The sequence below is a fragment of the Ochotona princeps genome, chromosome 21, assembly GCF_030435755.1.
Source record: "Ochotona princeps isolate mOchPri1 chromosome 21, mOchPri1.hap1, whole genome shotgun sequence".
In the NCBI taxonomy this organism is placed as follows: Eukaryota; Metazoa; Chordata; class Mammalia; order Lagomorpha; family Ochotonidae; genus Ochotona; species Ochotona princeps.
In genome coordinates this window covers 5,314,055-5,333,623 of record NC_080852.1, presented here as the reverse complement: position 1 = coordinate 5,333,623, position 19,569 = coordinate 5,314,055, and the positions used below count along the sequence as shown (strand labels likewise).

Here is a 19,569-nt window from a genome sequence, read left to right as displayed (position 1 = left end):
CACAGGTTGGGAAGGCAAGATGTCATGAGCAGCGGCCAGAGGGCCATTTGAGAACCACTGTCCACAAGGACAGCCCTGGGAAAACAAGCCCGCCACTGCTGTGACCGCCCCCCTTTTTTTTTTAAATCTTGGCAGGGTAGAAAATTAAAATGGTTCACAGAGTACATAACGTTTTATTATGAAGTCGCAAAAAACGGAGACTTTTATTATGTGTAAGTAAAGCTTTTATTATGTGTAAGTAAAGCTTTTATCATGTGCAGGTAAATCTTTTAAAACAGCTTTATGGAGGAATAACTGTGGATATTTAACATGTATGATTTCAAGAACTGGGGATAAACAGGGTTTTTTTCTCTTTAAAATTTTTTATGTATGGATTTGAAAGAGCAGAAGAGGCAGAGAGAGAGCGCTTTCATCTGCTGATCCTCCACCACTGCTCAGATGGCCACAGTGACCAGATCTGTGCCAGGCTAAAGCCTGGAGCCAGGTGCTTCTCCCAGTTCTTCCACTTGGGGCTTCTGCTGCTGCTTTCCCAGGTGTTTTAGCAGAGAGCTTGATTGGAACTGGAGCAGCAGGGACTCGAACCATTGACCACATAGGATGCCTGCTTTGCAGGTGGCAGCTTTACCTACTACACCACAGCACTGACCTTATATATTCTTTTTTTTGTATACAAGTTTATTTTACTTTTGATGATGTTTACATGGTGAGGGTAGGGAGAGTCGAGGTATGGGGATACCTTACCAGAGGTGACACCAAACATGAATTCTGTGTGTGCCAGCCAGTGCAGGGTCCGGCTCTGTCACCTACCTGAGTTTACATTCCCCCTGGTTGTTGCAGTCACCAGTCAGTTCCGTCCTCAGTCCCATCTCTTAACACAAATCAACAGATGCTATGGCCCAGCCTCTCACTACCCACCACACACTCAGCCCTCACATACAGCAGCAGGAACTGCAGCCTAGCCGGAGCAACCCCCAATAATACCCACCAGACCTACCCTCAGCCCTGGTACCTCTGCAAGCCATTATATGCAGCAGACTGGTCCAGTCAGTGGGGGCTGTTGCCTAGCTCAACCCAACCTTCCCCACTACCTGGCCCAACTAATGCCTGTGGGTGCTACCACCTGTCCAACCAAGTCTGCCACCCGTCCTGGTTCTCATGCTCACTGGTGAGAGCTGCAACCCATCAGAGGGGTGCCCACAGTTTCCCTACTAGGCCCAATCCCAGCCTGCTCCCAGACACAGATCTTGTGTATGCCAGTGGTTGATGTGACTCAGCCTGGCCTAGTCCATCTCCCAGCCTAGCTTTTGCCACTAAATAGTGCAGCCTGACCTGCCCTACCCGCCCCCAGTCCCAACTCTCATGGTTTTTGCTACAACCTAGCACTGCCCAGCCTGCCCCCCATCCCTGGCTTTCATGCAAGGTGGTAGGTGTGATGGCCTGGACCAGTATGGCCCACACCCCCTCCTGGCTCCTGTGCATACCAGTGTGCTACAGTTTGGCCCAGCCCTGCCCAGTTTGGCGCCCCTACCCACCCAGAGCCAACCCACACACATGCTGACAACTAGAGCAGCCTTGCATGGCCTTACCAATGCCCAACCCTGGCTCATGTGCTCACCAGTGAGAGCTGTGGCCCACCAGGGCAGTTCTCCATATTTCCCCACCAGGCTCACTACCAGACACAGATCTCATGCATGCCAGTGGATGCTAGGCCCTTATCCGGCAGTCTGCTCCCCCTCATCCAGTTTTGGCCTTTGTGTGTTGGTGCCTATTGCAGAGTGGCCCACCCCACATCCAATGGTCACTGCTGCACCGATCCAAAACCAGGAGCCAGAAGCTTTTTCCAGGTCTCCCACGTGGGTACAGGGTCCCAAGGCTTTGGGCCATCCTCAACTGCTTTCCCAGGTCATAAGCAGGGAGCTGGATGGGAAGTGGAGCAGCTGGGATACAAACTGGCACCCATATTGGATCCCAGGGCACGCAAGCCAAGGATTTTAGCCACCTGGCTACCGCACTGGGCCCTACATTTTTTAAAGGAAAGGGAAGGTCCCAGCATGCTAGCCTAGTGGCTAAAGCCTCATGCTGCATCTACCAGGATCCCATATGGGTGCCACTTCAGGTCCCAGCAGCTCTACTTCCCATCCAACTCCCTGCTTGTGGCCTTGGGGGAAAGCAGTAGAGGACGGCCCAAAACCTAAGGACCTTGCACCTGCCTGGGAGACCCAGAAGAAAATCCTGGTTCCTGACTTCAGATCAGCTCTGCTTCAGCCGTTGTGGCCACTTGGGGAGTGAACCAGCGGACAAAAAATCTTTCTCTCTGTGTCTCCTCCTCTCCTTCTGTCTGCCTTTCCAGTGGAAATAAACCAGAAAGATGAGTGGGCTGTGCTACACACACACACTCCTTGTGCACCAGCCTTGGCAAGGGCGGGCCCCTGGCCCTTGATACCTACTGTGTGATGCCTGCCTTGTGTCAGATGCAGAGAGAAGCAAGGCGCTGCACAGGTAACTTCCTGTGACGAGCTGTTTGCATTCTGTGGCCTGTATTGGGGCACTCACCACATCCGGAGTGTGAAGACAGCTCTTGCTTCGCAGAGGGGTCAGGGGCAGTGAGCTCAACTACAGGGAGAAGCCCGTCTTCCCACTCCCAAGCGTGATCTCTCCATTTGGTTGCAGAACTGAATGTGATCAAGAGTGACAGGGGTCATCCCCCTCTCGGGGCTGACTGGTGGCCTTGGCTCTGCTTAAACAGGCCAAGGGTGAGGTAGACCTTATTCCTTGGGAAGTCCGTCTTTGAAAAAGTTGGACAGCTAAGAATTGTGCCCTCAGGGATTTTACTCCCATGGTCTACTTGCTGGTGCTGCCCATGTCCCTCCAACCCCCCCACCGTCCCATCCAGGTGGCTTCCTTGAGTGGCCTCTGAACCCTCATGCCCACTCTTAAGCTTGCCACTCCTTGTTTGTTTCTTCCATTACAGGTGGCACTTGACAGCCTGCTAAGTGTCCCATAAGGATAAGGATTTTTGTCAGATGCCTTCCCTTTCATATGCCCAGTTTCTGGGGCCGGGGATGGGGGGAACACTTGGCATGTGACAGGTGCTGTTTCAATATGGAAATGAAGAGCGAAAATAAAACATGGAAACATCAAGACGACTTCCACACAACAGACTCCTGTGCTTTGCAAAAGACCGATGTAGCTCTGCAAAAGACCAATGCAACTTCCCTTTGAGTCGGCCCTTTGAGGGCAGATCCAAACCAAAAATCTACAGCCCTGAAACACTGAGTGTAAAGAAAGCTTGAGTAGCCATGCTTGCAGCCGGCACAGCCTCGCCTGCCAGCCTCGCCTGCCAGCCTGGGCTTTCTCACCCCAATTTAGTAAAGGTGTTCTGGGTTCCTTCCACCTCCAGGGCACCTGGCTGCAGGGACTTGCACAGCTGGGTCTCCTCCATCAACAAAGGAACGCCCAGATGAGCAGGGGCCCTGGAGACAGGCATCGAAGCTGCCGCATAAGTAAGAAGGGAATATTTATCAGCCTGAGTTCTCACTCATTAATTTTTTATTGCCTGCCTCTTTCACAGGAGGGTAGTTAACTCTTAATAGCAGTCACAGTTGGAGAAACATCTGATGCCAGTTAAGCCAAAATAAATACTATGTCAGAATCAGGCTAGGTATTTGCATCTAGAGGGTGAGACAGCAGTTGGAATACCCATATGCAGTATCGGAGTGCCAGGGTTTGACTCCCAGCTCTGCTCTCCAATCTAGCTTCTTGCTGTAAACAGACCCTGCAAGGCAGCAGTGGTGGCTCAGATAGTTGAGTCCCACCCACATAGGTGGCCCAGATGGAACTGGTTTCCACTTGACCCAGGCACCAGCCATGGCACCTATCTGGGGAGTGAACCAGCAGATGGGAGGTACCCGCGCTCCCCGCCTCTTAAAGGTTTGCTATTTTTTTTTTTTTCCTATTCATACTTGTCTGTTAAGACAGTCTGGCCAGTAAGAAAGGAAACACGAGGAGTATGTTACTAGTCTTATCTAGTTTTGCATGTTTTTGCTAAAATGAAGTAACCAAACACTACCATGGATTGTGCAGACCGGATACTGCGAATCACCCTCGGTCAGGGAGCTCCTGTAACACTCGGGGCTGGTAAGCTAAGCATGTGGCTGACATCAAAACAGCAGCCCAGCGAAGACCCCAACGAGCTGATTGCCAGCCCCTACTAACTACTGCGATTCACAATCCCCCGCTGGTAGCTCTCGTTAGCTACCTAGAACTGCGTGTGCAAAGCTGAATTTGGCTCTCACAGAGCTTCAAGTATCAACTGGTCAAGTATATATGTGATTAGCTTAAAAAAATTAGCTGAAGGCAGCACATGTTCCCAGGAAGTGAACACAAGCTCTGGGACTGTGGGCTGGTGTCAATGCAGGATGACGCCACCGAGCTGTATTTCAGGACGGCTGTGGAAAGGGGGGGCCCAGGGTTTCTCCGTGTGCCATCTGGTGCCTAGACCTCCTACGTCCATCATCTCTGCTGCAGCCCAACTTGTGTAGGGCTTATTTCAAAACTGAGTGCAAACCCCCATCTCTGAGCTCTCTACTCAAGCAGTTACACCAAGAGCACTCTGCAGTAACTTGAATACCAAGTGGGACAGCGTCAAAGGGGGACCACTTAGAAGGCGACCTACAGGGCCAATGGTGAGGCGCAGTGGGGTAAGCCACCGCCTGCAGTGCCAGCCTCCCGCGTGAAGCCAGTTCTAGTCTAGGCAGCTCCACTTCTTCTCCAGTTCCCTGTCAATGCATCTTGGAAGGCAGTAGAAAAGACCTGAATGGCATTCCAAGCTCCGGGCTTTGGTCTGGTCCAGCCCCAGCCACTGAAGCCAGTTAGTGAATGAAGCAGCAGACGGACACCCATTGCCTGCCCCTCTCTCAGTCCCTCTGTGTAACTGGCAGTGTAACTCTGCCTTTCAAATGAATCAATCTCTTTTTTTAAGATTTATTTATTTTATTGGGAAGTCAGATTTACAAAGAGGAGAGACAGGAAGATCTTCTGTCCACTGGTTCACTCCTCAAGTGGCCACAACAGCCAGAACTGAGCCAAACTAAACCCAGGAGCCAGAAGCTTCTGGGTCTCCCACACAGGTGCAGGGTCCCAAGGCTTTGGGCTATCGTCCACTGCTTTCCCAGGCCACAAGCAGGGAGCTGGATGGGAAGTGAGGCAGCCGGGACTCAAATAGCACCCATATGGGAATTCTGGCACGTGCATGGTGAGGATTTAGCCACTAGGCTGTCACTCCAGACCCTCAGATAAATCAGTCTTTAAAAAGTTGCATCCTAGTTCCTATGACTGCATTACAGATGATGGCACAACTGTAGTTTGAAGTAAGAAATGCATATTATCTCACGAGCTTCTGTGAGCTGGGAGTGCAAGAGTGGCTGCAGGTCCAGCAGAGCTGGAGGTGCCCTGAAACAGCGCCATCACATGGCTCTGCCAGCCACTCAGGCCTCCCTGGAGGGCTGCAGTGTCCTTGTGAAGTGACAGTGCGCACCCAAGCTGCAGTGTCTCGTGGCCCAGCTTCTGGAGTCACATGCCATCATCTCCGCCACACTCAAATTCCACAACAATGTCACAGTCAGAGCATCCCCTAGGGCCATCGGGGAAGTGGTGACCCCAGGCCCCAAGTAAGCGCCAAAGAACACAGGACAGGGAGAGTTAAAACTGGCTGGACATGTTAGGAGGAATGGTGTTTTGCCAAACCTAGAAAAGCTGCAGGAGCAGCACTTTTAAAGAACCAGGTTTTGCTGGGACTCCAGAAAAGGAAAGCAGTTGCACGGGCAGGAGTGGACCCTGTTGTGTCCAGTGGGTCCACTTAGAAGCAAGGAAGGGGTCTGGAAGGGACCAAATATACAGATGGCAGGCTCTGAGGGCCTCATCGCTCTGGGTCCCTGGTGTTTTAGAAGGGTGACATTTACAACCTGCAGCAGCACACAAATGGGTGGGTGTGATGGTTCAACTGGCTAATCCTCCCCCTTCAAGCACCAGGATCCCATATGGGCACTGGTTCATGTCCCAGCTGCTCCACTTCCCATCCAGTTCCCTGCTTGTGGCCTGGGAAAGCAGTCGAGGACGGCCCAAAGCCTTGGGACCCTGTACCCACGTGAGAGACCTGGAAGAAGTTTCTGGCTCCTGACTTCAGATTGGCTCAGCTCCAGCAGTTGCTGCCATTTAGGGAGTGAACCAGGGGATGGAAGAACCTTCTCTGTAAATCTGCCTTTCCAATAATAAGTGTTTTTATATAATTTAATTTTGATGATGTTTAGATACTTGATCAGGGAGGGAAGGGTCGAGGATTAGGGGAAAGTGAGTGAGACCATTGTTTCCAAGTTTTCTTCTTCCTGGGTCTGGAGGAAGGAGGAATGGTGGCGAAGCCGCACCCAACCTCCTCCTAAGCGCCTCATTAACCAGGGATGGGTAATAGCCAACCAATGTCATCCCAGAGTCACCAGTGTGGAGCATGCGCCGAGGGCTCTGCTCAGGTGGTTTCGATAATTCTGAAATGCTGTCCATCTCACCAATTCAAGAATGAGGAAATTCTTCCCAGGTCCGTTGACTGACACAACCCACCTTAGAGTCCCCATTCACCCAGATATGTGCTGTCAACACTTGGCTAGGGTAGTTGACCCGTTTGTTCTTTCTTCCTCTGCTGTGGTACTAGATGTCCTCCGCAGCCCCCAGTGGACTGCCATTTCCTCCATCTGCATCTGGGCCTGCGGTCCACCGCTCCATCTGAGCTTCTGAGGAGGCCCAGCTCTGACACATGCACTCCACAATCAGTCCACAGCTCCTCTGATTCTCCTCAGGGTTGGAGTTCTGAGTCCAACGGTTCAGTTGGAGGGATCCCCATCAAACCTCATCTGAAGTGATCCCAGACCTGACCCTGTGTGTGTTGCTAGTACAGGGTCCAGCTCTGTCCACCACCCATATCAGCCTACGTACTAGTAGCTGCAACTTTTGCTTATGAAAATAAGTCTTTAAAACACACACACACACACACACCACCTAGTGCAGGGTGACCCCAGACAGGTGCAGAATGCGGCGGCCAGCCCCACCCTGAGTCACCGTTTTGGAACAGGTGACTGGCACAGAGCCAGCACAGCGCGCTCGCAGCCAGCTCTGCGCGCTCACCCACCGCTGCATATGCCAGTTTCATAGCAGCTCCTTCCTTAACCCCGACTGATTTCCACCCCTAAGAGACCGAGCCACGGAAGCTACCAGCAGCCACAAGCGAGGACCGCACCAGGGGAGGGTCGCTCCCGCCGCCAGCAGCAGCTGTGTGCGCAGTTGGCTCAGCAATCCGCAGGATTAGCGGCTGCGCTTCCTGACTGCGGGATGTAGCTGGGCTGTCAGAGGAGCTGCCCGGGCCTGCCAGGGTATCCCTACAGCAACCGCGGGCAGCACTCCCCAGCTCATTCCGCCCTCAGATCTGCGGGACCACAGGTCTGGGGGTGGGATCACAGCTGACATCCGGAAGTTAACTCCGGGGATCAAAGCAGTTCCTCCCCTTCCTGCAAGGAGGCTGGAGACGCCACGGAAAGCTTTCCTTTCCTTAGATACCGTGGGCGCCAATCAGACGTTGCCTTAATACTTGCTGCTCATGCTGAGTGGGAGGATGCGCAGTTCCGTCCCTTTTCCTCCAGGAAAGGCACAGAGAGTTGCCGCGCACTACCTCCCCACATCAGGGCAGTCCCACTGGCTCCCAAAACCCAGCTTAGGAAAGAAACTCAGGGCTGCACAGGTGGGCAGGTAGTTGAAGGTGTCACTTCAGACACTCGGGCCCTCTCCTGGAGTAGCTGGCTTTGAGTCCCAGGGCTGCCTCCTGGTCCAGCTTCCCCAAGGTGCAGCAGTGACGGCTCAGGGTCCCCAGCACCTGCCCTTGAGACCTGGATGGAGTTCCCAGCCCCTACTCTAGCTCCTACCCCACTGCAAGGGCCTTTGGGAATGATCCTGTAGGTGGGTACTCTGTGTCTGCATCTCAAATAAATTTTTTAAAAAAGGTTTTTTTTGAAAAGGCCAGGTGTCTCTTTGAACACCACCCCAGCAGTTTCTGGCTGGTATGAAGGGTCAACACAGTATTGCACTCAGTTTTACCCCATTTCCATCACCACAGGTCTGGAGTTGCTGGTGACTGTCCTCTCCCAGAACTCCTAAAATACAACACCATCTCTCCAAAACCACCCCGAGGCCCTCTGGGTCCCTTCACCACCGTATCCCTGCTCCCGCATCACACATGTCCATGTTCTGTCTCCAGGACAGCACCAGCCTTGTGCCCTCCTCCGACAGGCAAGAGACACAAAAAGGTTTTCCCTTTGCTAAGTCCCTTCCCCCAAATGTCTGCCAGGACCAAGCTGGGTCAGGCCAAAGCCAGAAGCTGGAAACTCAATCCAGGTCTCCCCACGTAGGTGGCAGGGCCCCAGTGATTTGAACTATCACTGCTGCTTCCCCGGGTCTGCGTCCGCAGAAAGCCGGAGCCAGGAACAGGAGCCAGGGAGCTAGGTACTAAACCCAAGCATCTTAGCCATTAGGCCGAGTGCCAGTAACGTGACAGCCTCCAGGACACCACCTCTGTGAGGCCAGAGCTACCTAAAGACGAGCAGAAGAAGTAGGCAGCCACCACAGCCAGTGTCTAGGAGATGGTGCCATCTTCAGAAGGTGGCCTGCAGAGATCCCGCCTAGGCCCACAGCTTCCGAGAGACATGGCACATCCAGCAAACCCGGTGAACATGGTGCCCTCAGTAAGTGCCATGGGGCCAGACCTCCAGAGAGAACCTTTTGAGGTGGAATAATTTCTTGGGAGAAAGGCAGACATGAAATGCAATACACAGTACAGTCCTACCCAAATTTAATGAAGGAAGAAATCAGAAACAAAAAAAAAGACCTTGGCTACAGTGGCCCATGCAAAGGGCATGGCTGGAAGGCCCTGGAAATGAACGAGTGGGCTGGCGGAAGCGAGGACCGTCACACCTCAGCCACCTCCTGGACTTCTAAACCACAAATAGGTGTGGCTTTCTACTACCTTTTTTAAAAATCAATACTGTTCTTAATGCTTTTTTTTTTCTTTTTACTTTAAAATAATGGAAGTGGGGGAGATTTTTGCCTTTGTCTTGCAACATGCCCTGAAAGCTACAGAGACAGGACTTAAAAGCATCAGCAACTTGCAGGTGCAGGTGGAACACAAAGGCCGCCAGGTAATGATGGCAGAGTGGACACTCCCACCCGAGCCCCGACTCTCCCACATGAGGCAGGGGACAGGCTGGTGTGGTTCCTTCCCCACTTGGAGAAAGGGTAGTTACGGTCCCAGACAGTAGGCTCCTACCCTTGCCCTGACCCAGGGCTCACTCCGTGGGAATGTGGAGTTCCTTTCCTGCTTAGAGAATGGGTAGCTAGGGTCCCAGGCAGTGACTCCTACCCCTCCCCAGGGCTCACTCCATGGGGACATCCATCTCAGCAGAATCTGAACAATGCCCTTCGTGTGCAGGATGCACAGGGACCCCAAGGGGCAGGGAGGGAGGAAGCACGTGGGTGAGGCAGGGGGTGAGTCGGGCACCAGGGCACACAAGGCTGGCCAAGGGGCAGAGCCGTCCTTCAGCAAAATCCCAAGAGCTTGGCAGAGCCAACAAAGGTTCAGGAACAATCTGTCCAGGTGGCAGAGCAGGGGCCAGGTCACTGCACAGGCTCAGTGGGCGGGCAGTGCCCTCCTCTGGCGGTGGTACCTGTCCTGGCCCTGCCGTGGAATGCCCTGGAGCCTGGGGGGGCCGCCTACGCCCTGCTAGGCTCCTGCCCTGCAATGTCACTGTGTGGGCCTCAGTGAGGGCCCTGGCCACAGGATAGGTGATGCTGGAAGACAGCCCACTCGCTGTGCTGGCCTGCTTTCTTCTCTCCCTCTGAGCTTCCTCCGTCGTCCTCTCCCTTTCTTCTTGGATTGTTGGTGTGAAAGATCTGATTGAAGATGGAGGCCAAGTTGAGCCCTGGATTATAGGCAAACAGAACCTGCGGAGCCCACGAACCACTTCAGGGATGCCACCACACCCTAGAAGCCCCCAAACCCAGCAAGCTTCCTGTGTGGTGGGGGGCTTGGGGAGAGGGTCAGGAGAAAGGGGAGAAGGGGGGGCAGGCCTCAACCTTGGGTTAGAGGCTGCCTTGGGTTCAAGGCTGACCATGGGGTTCAAGGTAGAGGTGTCTGGCAAAGGCTTAGCCCCAGATCCCATCGGGGTAGACACCAACAGCAGGGATCCTGAAGATGCCCCAAAGTATATGGCATCTTTGCCAACTGGGGGCTAAGCAAGCATTCGTGCATGCTAGGACAAACAGGGACAGAAGCAGAGATGGTGGGAGGCACAGCCCAGCAGCCAGCCCAACAGGGATGTGCCGCCTTAAGGCAGAAAGGGGCTGAAGCTGGAAGCTGGGAAGGTAAGGCTGCCCCGCCAAGCCCAACCCCTCGCAGACCAACCAGTCACCAGTGCCCAAGGAACCCCAGGCCTGGAAAGCTCCAGGAAATGCCAGGAGCGGTTTCCACCACCAAGAGGATATGGCCCACGGTGACCACGTGGCTGAGCTCGGGGTTTGCAGCGAGCAGAGAGGTGGGCACGAAATCTTTCCTTAGAGTATGTACATATCTTATCAAAAATCAGCAGCTCCCCTCACCCCCACCACACTCCTGGCCTCCTGATGGAGCTTCTGGCTTTGCACCAGTGAGGAGGACCATCAGACAACCGAAGGCCTGAGAACAGCCGGCGGCAGCTGTCAGACCAATGTGCTCTGACACCAGGATCCCCCCTGAAAATGAACCCAGGAAACAGGATAAGTCCAGGAGCTTCGCCTCACCTGACAGACACCAAGGAGCCGGGGCTGCAGGCCGACATGCAGCTCCCACACATCCGCCCGGCCCACAGCCCACGCCAGCGACACAGATCCTGCTACCGTCCTGCCCCGTAGTTACCACAGTGTACCGCACGGGCTGATGCAGCTGCCGTTAGCTCACAGCACTCTGAGAGTTCTCAATTATCCACTCAATAGCAGCCCACCCCTGCAACAACACAGAGAGATGGCGACATGAGGACACTGTGGACCTCGCCCACCAAGGAAGCCACAGAGGCAGACAGCTCCTCCACTGAGGGGGGTGGTCCTTCTACTGTGTTAGCAAATCAACCTCCCCAGGCTCCTGGACCCCAACATGGAGTGGGACCCAGGGATGCCCTGTTAAGCCCCGGATAAAGCTATGTACAAGAAAGCAGATTTGACCTCAGAGTTTACTCTGATTTCTTCTCGTAAAATGCGTGTGCTGGTTCTGGTCTCACTGAGCACTCTCCCCAGCAGACACTGGGGAGAGGCTGCCCTAGGCTGAGTTCCGCCTCCTCCGAGGGTTCCTATGTGTGGCTTCGGTTTCTCAAACCTGAGTTTTCCCAAGGGCTTGGCTGGACTAGTGACCGTCTTCACAGTGCTTCACTAGCTGGTGAGTTAGCCTGGGGAAGGGGACCAAGGGAAGGGCAGCCTTGGGCATCACCCACTGTTGGGAAAACAAAGCTCCACTTCTGTCCAAAGACAGGAGACAGGGGTACAGAGGGGGAGGTACAGACAGGGCATGTGAGGCTGTGTGGCAGCAGGCCAAGGCCCTGCTCTGGGAAGCAGCAGCATGGGGGCAGCAATCCTGCCAAACCCTCAAGTCTCCAGCCATCAACCCTGTGCTCTAGCTGACCAGCTCTGCCTGCTTCCCAGTGACCTGGTGGACACACCCAGAAAGTGCCACAGCCAGCCTCCTATGTGACCCTTCCTCTCTCCTCTCATCTCCACAAAGCTCGCCATCAAACCCTGCCAGTGAAGGAGAGGCTCAGATGGTACCTGCCTTCCAGGGCTGGGGGAGTTCAGCCAGAGCCCTTGGATGCCTTTGGAATGAACGTCAAACCCTAAGTCTCCCACCTGGACAGTACGAATGACTCTATTGTTCTACAGCTGTGGGGTTCCCTGGTTTGGCAAAGGAGTCCATGCTCTTGGGGCTGCTGGCCAGGCTTATGCTCCAGGCTTACTGCACTTTCCCTTACAAGCTTAGCAGCAGCCACACTTTCCCCTACAACTTCAGCATCTCCCCACAGCTGGTGTGAAATGTAACAGGATTAAGAGCTGCTGTGGCTTTACAAGCTCAGCTGCAGGTACACTGCCCCACCCCTCCAGGCTCAGGGAGAGTGATGTCAGTCAACGGCTGTGGCAGCTGGCTCCTGGATCATACACAGGGCACTGGGAACGGGGCACTCACCTTCTTGGCATTGGATGATATCGTACTGGCCATCAAGCTCTCCAGATAGCTGCCAAAACTAATACCCTTCACGGTGATGGTGGCTTCCTGAGTGAGCACAGTCCTGCAGAACAGGAAGGGGAGGAGCTGATTGGGCCTGAGCGACCCCCTCCCCTGGAGCAGCCCCACCCTGCCCTCCCCCTTGCTGACCCCTGTGGCAAGCCCAGGAGGTGATAGCTCACATGTCGGGGTTCTCCGGATGGGGCGTATACACCAGCCTCTCATTAACAGACACCAGGTTTGTGAGCGTGATCTTGAAAAACAAACAATGCCTTAAGGTTCTAATTCAAATGTGTATTTTCCCTAATTCACCTGTCCCTATTTTCCCGTCCCCAAATGGACACTTCTCAGGGTGAGGAAAGAAGGAACATTTAGGTGCAGGATGTGCCACCACACTTGGCTCCAGGAAACCCACGCCTGAGAGCATGGTCATCTGCCCTCTTACCTCTCCCCAGCCCAGTGTTGTGGCTACACGGTCACTGCCAAGGACAAACAGCGTCCACAAAGAGGAGTGGAAGGCTCCTTAAGCCCCTTCCCAAGCCAGAACCCTGCGTTGGAGCCTCATCCCCAGGGCAGGATGGGGCAGGATGGGACTCACAGAGATGGGAAGAGGCTCTTGTGCCCTCAGGCACAGCTGCCTATAAACAGCCTCAGGTCTCTTGTGCAGTTTCTTTTCTGTCCTAGCCAACTTACACGCTGGAACTCTAGACCAGCACTGCCTGGTGCAGATTGCTGTATGGCAACTGCCTGCTCCTATGCAGCCAGACATGGCAGCCACGTGACACAAGCAGACATACACACAGGCAGACACACAGGCAGACACACGCACATGTGGGCACACACAGACACACACATGCACACTGGCAGACACACACAAGCACACAGGCAGACACACATACATACACATGCAGGCACACATTACAGTTCACACCTGAGATGTGACAAGTGACACTGCAGAACAGGATGTTTTCTTTTTTTTTTTTTTTTTTTTTTTTTTGAAGATTTATCTTATTTATCTGAAAGAGTGAGAGAGAGAAGGAGAGCCGGAAGAAGTCTTCCATCAGCTCTTTACTCCCCAAATCAGCTGCAATGGCCAAGGCTGGGCCAGGCCAAAACCAAGAGCTTAGAACTCCATTCTGGCCTCTGACATGGGCGCATATGGGCCTTCCTCCACTGCTCCCCCAGGTGCAGCAGCAGGACGGACCACCAGAAAACAGAGCACCCAGGACTCAAACCGGTCCTCAAAAGGGGATGGCCGTGTCACAGGCAGTGGCTTACAGAAGACAGCCCGGTGATGCCAGCCCAGAATGTTTTGTTTGACTTAACCCTCTGGAATCGAAATAACCACATGAGCTGTAACTACCATGCTGGGCAGAGAACACAGCACTGTTTGGCCCCACTTATCCTCATCAAAAGCAAAGACCATTAAAAAAAAATTCTAGTGGACAGCAAGCTAGCCTTCCAGCAGTGAGGTTTCCAGGTGAAGAGAGGAGAGCTTACGTTCAACTGTCAGGAATGGCAAGGGGGGCTGGCTGAGGGGGCCTGAGATGGTCTCCTTGCTCCTTGCGACTTCATGTAGGGGGACTGCAGGATCAAGGGTCCGGACTGTGGAAAAGCAGGTGCAAGGCATATGCTCATGCTACACAGCGCAAGCGCTCTGGCTGCGAGCAGGGTCAGGGGTTTCCAAAGCCTCCCCTTCTGGTCAAGGGCTCTGAGGAGCTCCAGCTCCGTGGACGCTGCTGCAAGGAGGGAACATCCTTGGGGCTGCCTCACCCATCAGCGCTCACACCCCTGGTCCAGGGTCACTCCCATCCTCAGCTGCCCGAGGCACCTGGGCGTCCCTTAGGGACTTCTCACTCCCAAGAGTCCCACACCACTCAGCCTGGGGCCAAAAACAGGGAATGGAATCACACCGTGGCCCCCTGCTGTTCCCTTACTGCTTTGGCCTAGCTCTCCACACCCCAAGCCACATTCCACTTCCTCTCACCTGTACTACTGACCTCCCCAGCTCAGCTCTACATCCCCACGCCCCTCCCCACGTAGCTGCGGCGGGCTCCTCCCTGCACATGATCCAATTTCTTCATCTTCCTGTATCTGACATGCAGTGGCCATCACTGCACATACAGGATCAGTGCCTCTGCCCTCCGCCACTTTGTCCCTGCCCCCTCCAGCCTCCCAGGCCTCCCCACCATGCGTGCGCGTACACACACACACACACACACCCTTAATCTTCTTGGCATCTGAGAGACTCAGAGGCTTCTGGCTCTGGGTGGCCCAAGCATCCTGGGGCTCAAGGGGGTCACAGCAAGGCTCTCTGGGAAATCCTGGCACCTTCAAGCCCAGCCTCCTTGTTAGCTCCCCCTGAGGCTCCAAGCAGCAGCTTGGGAACACTTCTCCTCTCTAAGCAGTTTGCCTCTGCGTGCACCTGTGGGACCCCACATTCTTCCACCAATGACTTTCCCCTCCCCTAGACCATGCCTGATTCTGGATGGACTGACCCTGCAGGTGGAACCAACTGCGGGAACCCACGCCAAGAAGCAAGGACAAAAAGCAGGTGGCTGATGGGGGAAGCCAGCACGTAGCCAGGAAAAGTTGATGCAGGATTACACACACAGTGGTTCGTTTCTGCTAAACACAGGGCTACTTTAATGGAATGAACTGTTTTCCCAGCATGCTCTTTGGACTGGCAGAAGGCCAATACACATTTTTTTTCATTGAAAGAAATGAAAGAGATGTAGGACCCGGCTGCGTGGCCTAGTGGCTAAAGTCATCGCCTTGAACGCCCCAGGATCCCATATGGGCGCCGGTTCTAATCCCGGCAGCTCCACTTCCCATCCAGCTCCCTGCTTGTGGCCTGGGAAAGCAGTCGAGGACGGCCCAAAGCCTTGGGACTCTGCACCTACGTGGGAGACCCGGAAGAGGTTCCTGGTTCCCGGCTTCGGATCGGCACAGCACCGGCCATTGCGGCTCACTTGGGGAGTGAATCATCAGACGGAAGATCTTCCTCTCTGTCTCTCCTCCTCTCTGTATATCTGACTTTGTAATAAAATAAATAAATCTTTAAAAAAAAAAAAAGAAAGAAATGAAAGAGATGTAAAGAGGGGAAGTGGCTTTGACAATGACAGCCCTGCTCAGGGGAGAGGCACTTGACATGACAGTTAAACCACTGCTCATATATCATGTCAGAGTCCCCACTTCTGACTCCAGCTTCATGCTAACATAAACCCCGGGAGGCTCAAGGCTTTGGGTCCCTGTCACCCAATGTTCCAGCCTACAGTGAGTTCCAGGCTCTTGGTTTCAGCCTGGCTCAGCCCTGGCTACTGGGGGCACTTGGGGAGAGTGAACCAAAAGAGGACAGATTCATTTCTCTCATACTCTCTCAATCTCTCTGCCTTTCAAACAAGTAAAAATAAAATTTAAGTAACTCCCACTGGACATCAAGATGGTGATGGGGGAGCCGGTGACACTTGGGGGAACCAGTCACACACTGGGGTTTGATCTGCCTACTGGCTGGGGGTGCATCCACTTTGTAACAGTTCATTAGTGCTTATTATCCTCTGATGGAAAGAGAAAGACCTTACTGCTAGAACAAAGTCAGCCTTTTCTATTAAAAAAAAAAAAAACAAGCGACCACTCAGACGTGCAGGTTGGAATTACAATTAAGTGAAGGCATTACGCACCATCACCAAGCACTACTAAGCGCCTTTGTCATCCGAGGCCATTGCTTACATTGGTGGAACAAAGTTCCATTTTCTTTGCCACTGGATCCACCACAGAATGCTCTTTGATGTATGTCAAAGTCCTACTGGTTCCCAAGATCTACAAAACAAAGCAAAGCTGCCACAGTGACACCTTCGAAGTCCGTCTCCCACGCTCAGCCGGTACCACTCAGTCGGCTGTGACTGCTCCCTGGGGCGCTCATCAGCCGTGTGGTGTGACCGACTGAGGCTGCTACACTGCCCGGAAGACAAGAGACCGTCCCTCAGGGTGCTTCCCTTCTGGGAGCAGTCAGACTTGCAAACAATAGCAGGACGAGGGGTTGGGGAGTCCCTTCTCAACCTCCCCCCGCCAGGAAAGGGGCTGCAGGCTGAGGCCAGCAGAGGACGCCTTGAAGCGGGGAACCTGTGCCAAAGTACAGGAACGGGGTCCCAGGAAGCCCCCTGACCAGGGGCCTGCCAGACATGCAAAAACTGGCACCACTGGAACAGGAATGGGGGCAAATGCATCCGGGGATTCACATTTCCAGGAGCCGCCTTGCTGGCAGGGAGGTGCAGAGCTACCAGGGGCTGGACGCAGCCCCCACCTCATTTCTCTGTACAAGCCCCATCCCCCATGCCCACTCCCTCACAGCACCTCCCAGAGCTACAGAACAGGACGAGCAGGGCTCACCGCTCGCACTAGGCTGGGCAGGCCCCACTCCGTACTGAGCAGGCGCAGGCTGTGCAACCGCCCACGGCCATCCACGCTGCGATCCAGCACGTCCACGCCCACCACACAGGGGTTCATCGGATTCGGGTACTTCCTCATGGCGGCCTTGATCACCGTGTCCCACGGGTGGCTGCAAGGAGAACGCAGTGGAAAACAAGGGCAAGGTTTGCATCCTCCTTACTTATGGTGGCGGTGGCTGTGCAACGCAACCCACCGGAGTGTCAGATCTTCCCCCGCCTCCACCCACCCCACAGGCCACAATCTGGTTCTCCCATCTGCCCAAACACTTGAGCCTGACGTCATTTTTTTGACAGTTTTCTCAAAATTTGTTATTATGCATTTGAACGTCAGAGAGTGAGTTCCCATCTGCTGGTTCGCTCCCCAGATGCCCGCAGCAGGTGGCACTGGGTCAGGCCAGAGACAGGAATTCAGTACGGTTTCCCTTCTGGGTGGTAGGGACAAGGACTTGCGCCATCACGCACTGCCTCCCAGGTGCAGGTACAGGTGCTGCGACATGGGACATGCGCGTCTCATTAACCACCAGGCCAAATATAACTGACGGACCTGTAGTTTACCTTCTCAACCTAAGTCTCTTGTCCTAGGTGAGAACGCAGTGCCCAGCGATAAGCGGGCCTCCCGGCTCCTGGCCCCGTGTTTGTTCTGGGAAGCCTGGCAGCCCCTCTAACCTTCCCTCACATCACTCGGAAATGCTTTTTAAGTTCCGTTTTCCGAACTGCCACTGCATCCATGGCGTTAACACAAGAGTGGCTCCGCAGAGATGGGGCCGTCCTCACCTATCAGAATGCAAAGAGGTCTGGGCGCCCTAGTGAGCTGCCCTAGTCCCTCACTGGGCACCTGTGAGCTGTGAGGGACACGAATGAATGGGGCAAGGAGCAAGGGGACCATACCTGCTACCTCAGAAATACCACACTGAGTGCAAGAAGCAGAAACAAACAAACAAACAAAACCACACTTGGCATAACTGTGATCCTTGGAAACATCCAGAAAAAGCAACTTCACAGAGACCCAAAGCACATCAGTGGTGGGACCCCTGCCACCCACATGGGAAACGCAAAATGAGTTCAAGGCTCCCAGCTTTAGCCTGCTCCAGCTCTGGCAGTTGTAGCCACATGGCGAGTGAACCAGTTAAGGGAAGATCTGTCTCTCCGTGCCTCTCCTCTTTAACTCTGCCTTTCAAATAAAAACAAATGAATCTTGAAAAACAAATAGATCCGATCCAGTTTAGCGATTTCACAAGACTTTCCGGGCATCCCTTATCCAAGTTCCTGGTGCAAACCCGTGCTGGTGTACACCCTGGAGGGGAGGCGGCAGTGCCCGCTCTGGTCCCGGGTTCCTGCCACGCACACGGGAGGTTAGGATTGAGCCCCGAGCCCTGGCTTCGCGTTGGCTTCCCGCCGGCCACGCACAGGCTGGCTGCAGGTGTCGGGGGAGCGAAAAGCAGATGAGAATTCGGTTTGTCCCTTTCTGTGTGTCACCAATAAAAAAATATTTCTCTCCGAGTTTTGAAACCTGCTGATTCAATTTTTTTAAAGATTTACTTATTTTCATTAGAAAGGCAGATCTACAGAGAGAAGGAAACACAGAGAGAAAGATCTGTGCAATGTCTCACTCCCCGAGCAGCCGCAATGGCCAGAGCTGAGCGGATCCGAAACCAGGAGACACCCGCAGGTGCAGGGTCCCAAGGCTTTGGGGTGTCCTCCTCTGCTTCCCCAGGCCACAAGCAGGGAGCTGGAAGGGAAGTGGAACAGCCATGACAGAAACGGCGCATATGGGATCCCGGTTGTGCAAGGGCGAGGACTTCAGCCACTAGGCTATCGCGCCAGGCGGTGCTGATTAAATTTTACAATTCAGCACACAGCGTGCTTTTCCGTGCTGGCCTGGGAATCCAAGGCCAAGGCGCCCCAGACGCTGTCCTCCTAGTCAGCAATCTCTGGGACCGCAGCAGCAAACGGCCCGAAGGCAGCATCGCGCGAGCTCCACGGACACCAAGCAGCGCCAGGACCCGGCCGGAACCCCCTCAGTCCTGCATGCTCCCAAAGGGAACGACCCCCTACTCCTCTCGGAGGGCCCCGGGCAGCCGCGGCCCGGCCGGTCCTGCCTCCCCGGAGCCCCGCACCCCGCAGCCGCGACGCCCCCGCGCGCAGAACGCCATCCCTCTGAAGGCCGCGGAGGGCGCGGCGCGCGGGTGGCCGCCCGGGGTCCACCCGGCGGGGGCTCAACACATGTCGGTGCGGCGCCCACCGCAGACCGCAGCCGGGCCTCACCCGAACACGTGCTCCGAGCTCCACATCTTCATCGCGGCGGCCGCAGGGCACGCTAGGGACCCGGCGCGGGCAGCGAGGAGGGCGTGGGCGGCCTCGGCTGGGCGGAGCGCGCGCGGGTCCCTCCCTCCGGCCCCGGCCCCGGCCCCAGCCCCTTGCCGCTGCAGTTAAAAATAGGGCTGCTGGCAGCCGCTCTGCGGCGCCGGTGCCTGGCACTGCTGCAGCCGGGGGCGGGGATGGGAGGGCCCGGCTGAGCCTGGGCACCTTCTTCCCAAAGCCTGGCCCAGCGCGCGGCTGGCTGTCCTTGGGCAATATCGTGGGAAAGATGGAAAGAACACGCGAAGGCGGAGGAGCCGCTGCACCCGGGTCTAAAAGACAGAACCGGCTCGGGTCGTTGATGATGTTTGAAACCAGAACGAGGTGCGCAGAGCAGGAAGAGGAGGAGGTGGCAGAAGGCAGTCTCCCTGGGAAGATGCAACCCTTTGGGCGCGGGGGTGGGTGGGGGGCAAAGGGGTGTTGGGAAAA

General features: G+C 54.8%; 1 protein-coding gene across 3 annotated transcripts; it reads right to left on the bottom strand.

The window, feature by feature from the left end:
* Positions 1-9,549: 9,549 nt before the first annotated feature.
* PRELID3A (PRELI domain containing 3A) lies at positions 9,550-19,171 on the bottom strand. Of its 3 annotated transcripts, none has more exons than XR_009247401.1 (7): positions 19,048-19,171; positions 16,724-16,892; positions 16,064-16,153; positions 12,517-12,587; positions 12,296-12,398; positions 10,870-11,071; positions 9,550-9,984 (listed from the first exon to the last, which is right to left on the bottom strand). XR_009247401.1 is itself a non-coding variant. In XM_004581632.2 (7 exons), exons 1-6 carry the CDS (start codon positions 19,077-19,079, stop codon positions 11,018-11,020), a joined length of 519 nt encoding a protein of 172 aa, XP_004581689.1. In that variant the 5' UTR covers positions 19,080-19,171; the 3' UTR covers positions 9,550-9,984; positions 10,985-11,017. The 3 variants fall into 3 exon arrangements, 2 of the variants coding, with proteins under 2 accessions (XP_004581689.1, XP_058535041.1); XM_004581632.2 differs by having other exon boundaries at positions 10,985-11,071; XM_058679058.1 differs by lacking the exons at positions 9,550-9,984; positions 10,870-11,071 and having other exon boundaries at positions 12,341-12,421.
* Positions 19,172-19,569: the final 398 nt, after the last annotated feature.